At 41.5% G+C, this 9,766-nt stretch overlaps 1 protein-coding gene across 2 annotated transcripts in view; it reads right to left on the reverse strand.

The window, feature by feature from the left end:
• Polr3g (RNA polymerase III subunit G) overlaps nt 1-9,766 on the reverse strand; it is a 39,777-nt gene that overhangs the window by 22,562 nt on the left and 7,449 nt on the right. For both annotated transcript variants that reach the window (XM_031360722.1, XM_031360721.1), the window contains exons 2-3: nt 4,593-4,742; nt 1,034-1,163 (exon numbers count right to left, since the gene is read on the reverse strand). In XM_031360722.1, coding sequence (XP_031216582.1) covers nt 1,034-1,163; nt 4,593-4,709 — 247 coding nt within the window. In that variant the 5' untranslated portion in view covers nt 4,710-4,742. The remainder of the gene's footprint in view (nt 1-1,033; nt 1,164-4,592; nt 4,743-9,766) is intronic.

Here is a 9,766-nt window from a genome sequence, read left to right on the forward strand (position 1 = left end):
AAAGTAAAAATAAAAATAAAACCCCTCTATTATTGAGGTAAAATTTATAAAACCATTATATAAACAAACTCAAGTAGAAAAGTCATGAAAACTAAGACATGTAATACCATCACCTACACACTTCCTTTTTGACTCAGCCAATGTATCTTAGAGAGGAAATAAAAAACACTTTTAATACTAATGGCATGGCTGGCTACTATATGAATTTCTCTCTCTCTCTCTCTCTCTCTCTCTCTCTCTCTCTTTTTTTTTTGGAGACAGGGTTTCTCTGTATAGGTCTGGCTGTTCTGGAACTCACTCTGTAGAACAGGCTGGCCTCCACCTGCCTCTGCCTCACAAGTGCTGGGATTAGAATTTCTCACGTTTTAATGATGTTGTTTTAAGAACTCAAAGATGATATTATCTAACAATTAATATGACGATTTTATTGTGCTAAAGAACTAGTCATCTGATAAGCAGGCTCCCTTCCTCTAAAACCACTTCCCATTTCTAGTCTGGGATAGCTGAGCCTGGAAGCATAATTCCTCCTTTCTGCCTTTGGCATCAAGAACTAACACAAATTTTATATCAGAACATAAACAATCAGACAAAAGTCAAGGTTTTAACTTTTTTTTTTAGCCTAAACTGTCAATGATCAGAGGCACCACTAAAAACTTATGTACAATGGCAATAATCACCGCATTGCATAGTTTAAAAAAAAGAACCACTTCATTCTAACAGCAGGAAATCAGTGATAATATTTTAGCCACATAATGGAGTAACAGTCATTTTCTAAGAATACTAAGGAAATATTAAAAGGCTAATATTGTATTACAAAAGGAAGACACAAAATATTATGAATAAGTTGCAAAAAGAAAAGAAAAACAATACAATAAAATATGTTTTTCCTTTTTGACAATTTAATGTTTTTTCAAGTTGGGTGATCAGCTGACTGGGTCACATGATCCAGCACTCAGTGATCATGGATCCTTGCATACACTGCTTCTGTAAACACTGAACTAACTGCCTGCCTCATAAAGACCCTAGTGCATACCTTGTTTTTCTTCAGGTGGTTCAATAAAGTACGGCAGTCGTTTCACTGTATCCCTCAACTCCTGCTTCAAGGCCAGCATGTAATCCTCATCTTCTCCCGTTTTCAGGGGCACTGGCTTATAATCTGTATCCTATTTAACATCAGAGACAAAGTCTACTTAAATACATTAAGAATTTTACTATTTCTTTTATCGACATTCTAGAAAATGTTGCTTTTATTGAAAGCTTCATGAGCAGTAAAGGTTATGATCAAATCCAAAGCCTGAGCCTCTAGGCAGGGAGTTGTTCACTCTCGTAATCCCAGGATTTGGAGGGTACGGCTAGAACACTGCTTCCAATTCAAGGTCTGCCAGGGCTACACAGTGAGTCTCAAGACAGCACAGGCTAAAACAAAACTGTGTCTCAAAATTTTAAAGAAAATGAAATAATAAAGATGTTGGACTTCTATGATCTAACTTTTAAACACATTTCCTACTTTATTCTTATTTTATAGGTAAGAAAAAATATTCTATAATACATTTATATGAATGTACAGGTATATGTATAACAGTATATATGTTTTACTTCATGTTCCAATTTTGGGGAATATTCTCCTTGTCAAGGTTAATGACTTCATGGTAATTAGAAACAGCACAAGTCCATAAGTTGAGGATACACTTATATCTCAGCCCCTAAGGCTGTGGGAAAGAACTCAGGAAACATGAGTTCAAAAATATATAATTTCTCAACTATGTGCAAAACAATAAGGATGCAATATGAATTGTATAAGGAGCTTCACAGATCTAAAGGAACAGAGGCAGCTACACTGTGAGGCAGCTTGTCAGAAAGATCTGAGGTAAGGAGATAAAAAGAGATTTAGGGAGTGGTGATCACAGGGCAAGATCCCACCCAACTAAGTTTTTGTTTGTGCTTACAAACACAGACAGATTTCTGAGTTCAAGGTCAGCCTGGGACAGAGGGTGTTTAGGTCCAGGGTCAGGTGTGGTTCTAGTGGTAATTTCAGGGCAGGGTTCCACCCAGCTAGCCAGTTTATTTTCAGTGCTTAACAAAGGATGGCAGATCTCTGAATTCTATTGCAAGGTTAAAAGGAAAAAAAAATGTGTGCTCTTTCTAAGGCTCTTTCTAAGGAGGGGATGTAGCCGTGGAATGCAGACCTGGGATAATCAAAATGGAAACTGGAGTGAATTAACATGCAAAAGACTAGGCTGTGGTCTTTAACTGCGGAGCAATCTGGAGAAGCTGTCTGGAGATATCCAGAAGCTTTCTAGCAGCTACCCAGAGAGAACTGCTTTGGGAGCTAACAAGGCTTTTAGAATTTTTTTCTGGCTTTCTGATTTTCATCAGAAAACCCAACAATTACTTTTAGAATTTTTCTAAAAGCATTTCTGACTCTGTCAGAAAATCTAATAATTTTTTTAGCAGCTTTTCTGACTTTAATTCAAAAAAAACCTCTAAGCTATTCAGAAAGCATTTAGACTGTTTTCTATCATAAGGGAGCTGTCTCTAGCAGGGAGCTGTCTGAAGCAGTAAGCAGACTAAAGAGCTAAGAGCTGTCTACAGAAAGCTATCTAGGGAGCCATCTCAAGCAGAACACAAGCCATCAGCTTGTACCCCATGATTTGACTTCGAGTCATTTCTTTCACTGCTCTCAGACACCCCTTCTCTCAGAACTCCTTTTCCAAGTCCAGGCTGGTCCTTGGCATACACCTAAGCCTCAGGAGACATCAGAGAAAAGCAAGTGAAATGAAAAGAGCCCAGGGAGTAGGAAGGACACAGGATATGAGACAATGCTATCTAGAGATGACACAAGTCGTATCTATGAAATCTCAACAGTACTGTAGCCAACAGATCTGCATAAGGATAACAGCAGCTGAAATGCCAACATGGATGAGGGAATTCAACCTCAAAAGACACTGCCCTGGCTCTAAATAAGTAAGATCTGAGTAAACAGGAATTTCCTTAATAATATAAGCTCAGGATTGTTGGGAAGGTAGTGGAACTCTCCGGAAGGGAAAGGGTAATTAACATTCCTCAGATCACAGGGTGAGAACCAACCTGTGGGTGGGGACACATTCCGCAGGGTGGACCTTTGTCCACCTTCAGACAAGGGAAGTCCTTGCCACCTCCTTCCCTAAAGACCAATTAGTTTAAAAAGTAACACTGTTTTACCAATCACATTGTGTCTAATGAAAGTTGTATAAAAGTTCACTGAACGAGCTGTGTGGAGTCGCCTCCTTTCCTTAGAGTCTGAGACGGCCCCGGTGCACTGGAATAAAAATCCTCTTGTTTCTTTTTGCATTGATCAGGAGGCTCCACGTGGTTCACTCAGGGGGTCTCCGGTAAGCTAAGGCTCCACAGGGTCTTACACATAAAGAACAATAGTCAACCAATCATTGCAGAGAGAGGGAAAATCAGCTTTCTCCAAGAACATGGCTCCTGATAGGTCATCCAATTTCTAGTGTAGTCCACCCTTAAACATATAAGCAACACTAAACAGACCTAGTAGGCTCTGTGTGTGTGTGTGTGTGTGTGTATATGTATGTGTATGTGTATATACACACACACATATATATGTATACACACACACACATATATATATATTTGTACATATAAAGTACATACATATAACAATAATTATAGAAGTCATGAATTTGAGAGGGAGTGAAGAGGATATAGGATGAGTTGGAATGAAAATGATGGAATGATGTATAGGATTCTGTAAATGTGTAAATGATGCATATAATTCTCAAAAAGAATCCAAACTATTTAAATGTCTTTTTTTATAAAAGCATAATCTCTTTATGTGTGTATCTAGAACAAAGCCCCATCTGTCCAGGGTTCTACACTGCCAGGAATGCTTCAACAATGGGCTTCTCCATCTGAAACATGAAAGGTTAACACAGGGAAGAGGACCAGGTCACTCATGATTGTAGGTTTGCAGCAGCAGCATGTACCCATCTGGAAATGGAAACTTCTGCTTTCAGCTGAATGTAGAGAAAACATCAGCTGTTATGTCATTCAATTTAGAAGCAATTGTGAGAGTAGGAGAAATGTTTCTGGCCTGTGCAGTTAACAAAGTGTAAAGTGACTTAGAACAGGGATGCAGCAAAGACAAACTTGATGAGACAAATGTGACATAATAGTAAGGAGCAAAATCCTTTTTACAAATACAGAATATGAAGAAAATCACTAGCTACACCTGGGGCATCATGAACCTAACTTGGCTACTTAAAATATTATTTTGGTAATTAGAATATATTAATGATATCAGTAGAAGACACAAGACTTCAAATAAATGTTCTTAGTACACAAAGACCTCATCATTTTTGTAAAGTATACATAGTTTTGTTCTCTGTGTTTTAAGAAAGCAGTCTCAAGCAGGATCTGAGAATAGCCAGATGTTTGAGTACAAGGTAAATGTGACATAGATATACTCTGTTTTACTCTGAGACATGAGCATATCATGATAATATCATGTATTCAAGCCCTAAGCATAATTGCACTTTCCCATGAAACACACAAAAACTACACTGTGAAAACTGAGCCATCATTACACTTACAGGAAACAGCGGTGGAGGCTTCAACACAACATCAGGCAACTTCTCCCCTCTGCTGAATCCGACAGCTTCGATATTAAAGGTATAGGCAGCACGCCCCCTTCCTTTATTGCCAGCCATCAGAAGCAGCTACAGCAGCAGTGTGGAGCAATGCTGAAAGACACAGTTAGTGGGTCAGAGTCACAGATCATACACAAGAGGAAAAGAGCATTAAAGCAAAATATAAGGCTCCAGCCCTCATAGCATGACTGATTTAAAATACTTTTGAACAGGATTCAAGGATCTACGCAGAGGAAAATCTATGTATATTTTGACAGAAACATTGTAAGAGCCAGAGTGGATGGCTAGCTCCAAGGAAAACGTGTCTTCAAGACAGAACAGGACTGGGGCATGCATGAACTCAGAGACTGGGGCAGCACACACAAGGTCTGCATAGGTACAAGTTAGACAGGGTCCCAGAACTAAGAGAGGAAAGTAGACATAACAAAGAAGGCAAGTAGATCCTGGCACTCACCCCTAACCAAGAAGGCACTGGCACAATACAGCAGATACTTGGTTTGCAATGTAAAAATTCGTTTTTAGTTTTCTCCAGTGGAGTCTCTGGGTAGGCCCCATGCCCAGGAGTAGTTGGATAATACAAAATGAACTTAATGGTCCTAATAGTAATTTTTTTTTTTTAAAGAACTTTTGTTTCATATTGCTTTGTGGAGTTTTGTCTTACTAGTCTATTGCTTGTACATTTTGGGTTCTGTTTCTGTGAAGGGTTGTGTGTGTGTGTGTGTGTGTGTGTGTGTGTGTGTGCGCGTGTGTGTTTCTTGGTTTTGCTTCTTAAAAAGAGAGAAAGAAAGGGCATGGAGTTTGGTGGATAGAACAGATCTGATAGGATCTGTTTAGGAACAAGTGTCACTGAAGGCTGAAGTGTTCACAAGCCTTCACTACGTAGAGAGGTAGCCCAAAGGCTACAGCCCCTTCACTCAGGTCCTCAGGACAGGGCTAACCCTGGGTCTCCTTTGAGATCCAGCCGGAACTATGCAGCTGACACAGTTCCCTCCATCTCTGTGGTATGATAACAAGATCTCAGATATACAGAAGAACAAAGAAGAGGAGGAATGGGAAGGAGGAGGACGAGAAGAGGGGGCGGATAAATTCAGGCTGAGAAGGGGAAATCTTACTTATGTCAGTTTGAGCATTAGTAACTCCATACACTGTAACTCCACACAAGTTTTTTATCCTAGAATCTGAGTATTAAACCGGGCTCTGAGCTGTAATGTCCTTTTAGGAATATGAAAGAGATTGATAAGGCTATGAAATGGTCTGCCTAAGTCAAATAATAATAACTATAGTAACTGCCCAGGAAGCCTCCAGACTACTCAAAAGAAAGTAAACATGTTCTCTCAACTTTGGGAGATGTAATGATATCACATATTCAGGGCTTGTGCTGAATTTATGACGACAAGCTTGGAAGATGACTTCACACCCCACAGTCCTGCTCCCTTGCTTACTTGCTTGCTTCCTTCCCTCCTACAAGTCAGGCATCACTGTGAAGCCATGACTACTAGCTCAGAACATCCTCTGTTGGCCCTGAATTTGCAGTGATTCTCCTGCCTCTGCATCCTAATACTGGTATCATAGGAGTGTACCACCACACCTGTCTTAGGATTTTACTGCTGTGATCAGACACCATGACCAGGGACAAATTTAATTGGGGCTGGCTTACAGTTTCAGAGGTTCAGTCCATTGTCATCATGTTAGGATGTGTGGCTCTAGGTAGACATGATCCTCTAGGAGCTGAGAGTTCTACATCTTGATTTGAAGGCAACCAGGAGAGACTGAATCTCTCTTCTATAATGAGCTTAGAAGCCTCAAAGCCTACCCCCACAGTGATACACTTCCTCTAACAAGGGTATACCACCTCAAGTAAAGCCATGATCCCTAAGAGTGCCACTTCCTGTGGGCAAAGCATATTCAAACCTCAACACCTAACAGAAGCCCTACATTTGTAAGGGAGGACTGTCGGAGTGTGTGCATGTGAGTAAGAGGAGTGTATGTGTATGCACATGTGTGGGAGGAGTGTGGGAGTGTGTGCATGTGTGTGGGAGGAGTGTGTATGTATGCATGTGTGTGGGAGGAGTGTGGGAGTGTGTGCATGTGTGTGGGAGGAGTGTGGGAGTGTGTGCATGTGTGTGGGAGGAGTGTGGGAGTGTGTGCATGTGTGTGGGATGCATGAGCAGAGGCAGAGTCTACATCAACATGGACATCTTGCTTGACTGCTTCTCCACTATTTGCAACAAGGTCTCTCAAGGAACCTGGAGCTGGAGACTGGCTGGTCAGTATGCACCAGCAACCTGCTTCTCTCCATTCCCCAGCACTAAGGTGCAGACACATATACCACCATGCAAATCCCTGCACCTTAAACTGATCCTGTATGGGGTTGTAGAACTGTGAGTGTCCACAAAACATCAAAGAAGCTAAAAACGAACAAACGACAATAAAAAAGATTTCTGAATGAGCAACAACCAAAAGTAAATGTCATATGTCCTGAACACTCATCTAGTAGCACTGCCGCCTTGTTACTGAAAGGAAATCATGCTCACTCGACTTGCACAGGCTCTCCCACTCTGACCCCTGCCTCATGCCCCAATGCAGACTGTCACTACCTGAGACACGTTCATACTTGGCTTGTACAGGCCTGCCCACCCCTTGGCCCCCAAGCAGTCAGTGCTTCAGATGCCAGAGCTCAGATTCAGAACTCCTGCCTACTAGAAAGTGCAGAGAATTAGGTCTTTCACTTTTATACAACATAATGGAAGACAAAGATTTGTCAGTATTTTACAAGGACTTCTATTTTCCCTCTTCAGCATAGATCCACCCCTCCCAAAAAAAAAAAAAAAATCCCACTAGATTCCATTGCTAGGAAGTTTTAATTTTAAAAATTGCTCACTCAAATTTCATAAAAACTTGTTTAATAAGGTCTAGGCTCAGGACTAAGAATTTCCAACAATTTCAGAAAAGGCTCTAAGACATTTCTGCCAGCTTGAACTCCACCTGTCAACCAGTGCTTTCAGCACTGACGATTATAAAACTAAACTATGGAGAAAACCCTGAAGAACTTCAAGATGCTTTCTGTCCTGCAATGCCAAATAGCTAGCAGGATTTCATTTTTTAAACAACATCCACCTTCTTTTTTGGGGTTTTGGGGGGGGTGTTTCGAGACAGGGTTTCTTTGTGTAGCCCTGGCTATCCTGGAACTCACTCTGTAGACCAGGCTGGCCTCGAACTCAGAAATCCACCTGCCTCTGCCTCCCAAGTGCTGGGATTAAAGGCATGCGCTGTGCCACCACTGCCCAGCCAACATCCACCTTTTTAGTATTCTTACTTGCTAATATATGTATACCAATTAAGTGTTTTAAAATCAACTTGTGATTAGCAGTGAGTGTGTATATGTGTACACATGCATGTCGACCTGTACACCTGGTGTTGTATAAAACACTCAGGTAAGCAGGGGTCAATGGCTGGTAGAAGTTTAAGAGGCCCTGCTGGGAAGCGTGAGACCTGGGGAGGCTCTTTCTGTGGAACTCCATGCTCAAGTATGAATATGAAAACACACATCCCTGCCTGCCTGCCTCTCCCTTGCGGAGGGAGCAGTGAAGAGCACTTAACCCAGGTCACCCAGGAGAATGGCTTGACCTCTCAACCACAGAAGAAGGCAGGAACTTTCACTTCTGCCTGCGTACTACAGCCTCCTTTCTCACGATCATACCAGCAGGCGGCAAGGACAACAGCATCTCACACAGCTGCTGGACTGAAAGACGGCCAATGGCAGTTTTCTTGGTTTTGTGATGTTAACAATAAGGGTAAGCCTCCAAAATTAACAAGAGGCTAGCTACTTTGTATTTTTCTGATTAGAATAGCCTGGTCCAAAAGCCTAGAAATCTAAGCTTCCTTCACAATGGAGCCAACATAAAGAATTTTTAACCCTAGCAATCATTACAACACTTGGGTAGCTTTAGAAATCTGGAGCAGTAGTTTCCAAACAGTGCAGTCTCCAGCAGCTGCATCCAGGAAGGTGTTGAAAATGGAAAACAAGGGGTCTTCCTACAAAGAAATAGGGCGAGGAGGAGCGCAGGCAGAGGGAGCACACCTCTAGGGCAAGGCTTCAGTTTGTAGTTTTAAGTTTACGCTCTAAGAAGGTCCCAAGGGAATTGTGATGGGGGGGGGGGGGGGGGGGGAGGTTGTGAATCTCTGAAACCATCCATGGAGAATATGTGGTCTGAAATCTTTCTAGGTGACTGTAACACACAGTGTATGCTGAGAGTATTGGGGTGGATGCTCTCTGCAGGAAGTCTCCCTGCTCAGTAGTTCAGTTTAAACACAGCTAAACACACGTGTTCACAAGCCCTACCTCTGAGGCTTGAAATTACATTAATTATGCAGTGACTTTTGTCTTTAAACAGCAATAGTGAAATGATTGTGAACTGCCACACACCTAGAATGGAGAATGTCACAGACCATCCTGTTAGTGCATTTATAGAGGGTATGCAGCATTAAATCACTGAACTTTTAAAGGCTTGGTGGCTGCCAACATTACTAATCTCATATGTCTAGGGCTGTAGCTACACATAGAGAAATAGAGTCCGTGGTGAAATACAGTTTCCGCTCTTCTGTGAAGCGCTCAGGCACCACAGCCTTTGACTTATATACGGGCTGACACCGAGAACACTTTCAGACACAATTTGACATTATACATTTTGTAAATTCATCCCAACCATGTCTACATACTTGACATTCCAAACATAATTAAGAAATGATTATATAATCTCATTACTGTCACTGCAAAGGACAACTGGGGGCTTTAGACTTCCGATGACTTCTACGATACTATGTATACACACAAGCAGGACAGAAAGTTTAATCAGCTCCCATGTACCCGACCATTCAGCTCCAATAGTTATCAATATATGACCAGCCCATTCTTTTTTAGGCTCTTCCTGTCCCATGACTCAGGTTATTTAAAACTCTTCATTATGTAGTTTCTCTGAGGGCTAATGGAGGAAAAACAAATGCCATGCAACCACTGTGGAAATCATCGTAGAGGTTTCTTAAAAGAATTAAAAGAGCCGGGCAGTGGTGGCACACACCTTTAATCCCAGCACTTGGGAGGCAGAGGCAGGCAGATT

The sequence above is a fragment of the Mastomys coucha genome, unplaced genomic scaffold, assembly GCF_008632895.1.
Source record: "Mastomys coucha isolate ucsf_1 unplaced genomic scaffold, UCSF_Mcou_1 pScaffold8, whole genome shotgun sequence".
NCBI classification, from domain to species: Eukaryota; Metazoa; Chordata; class Mammalia; order Rodentia; family Muridae; genus Mastomys; species Mastomys coucha.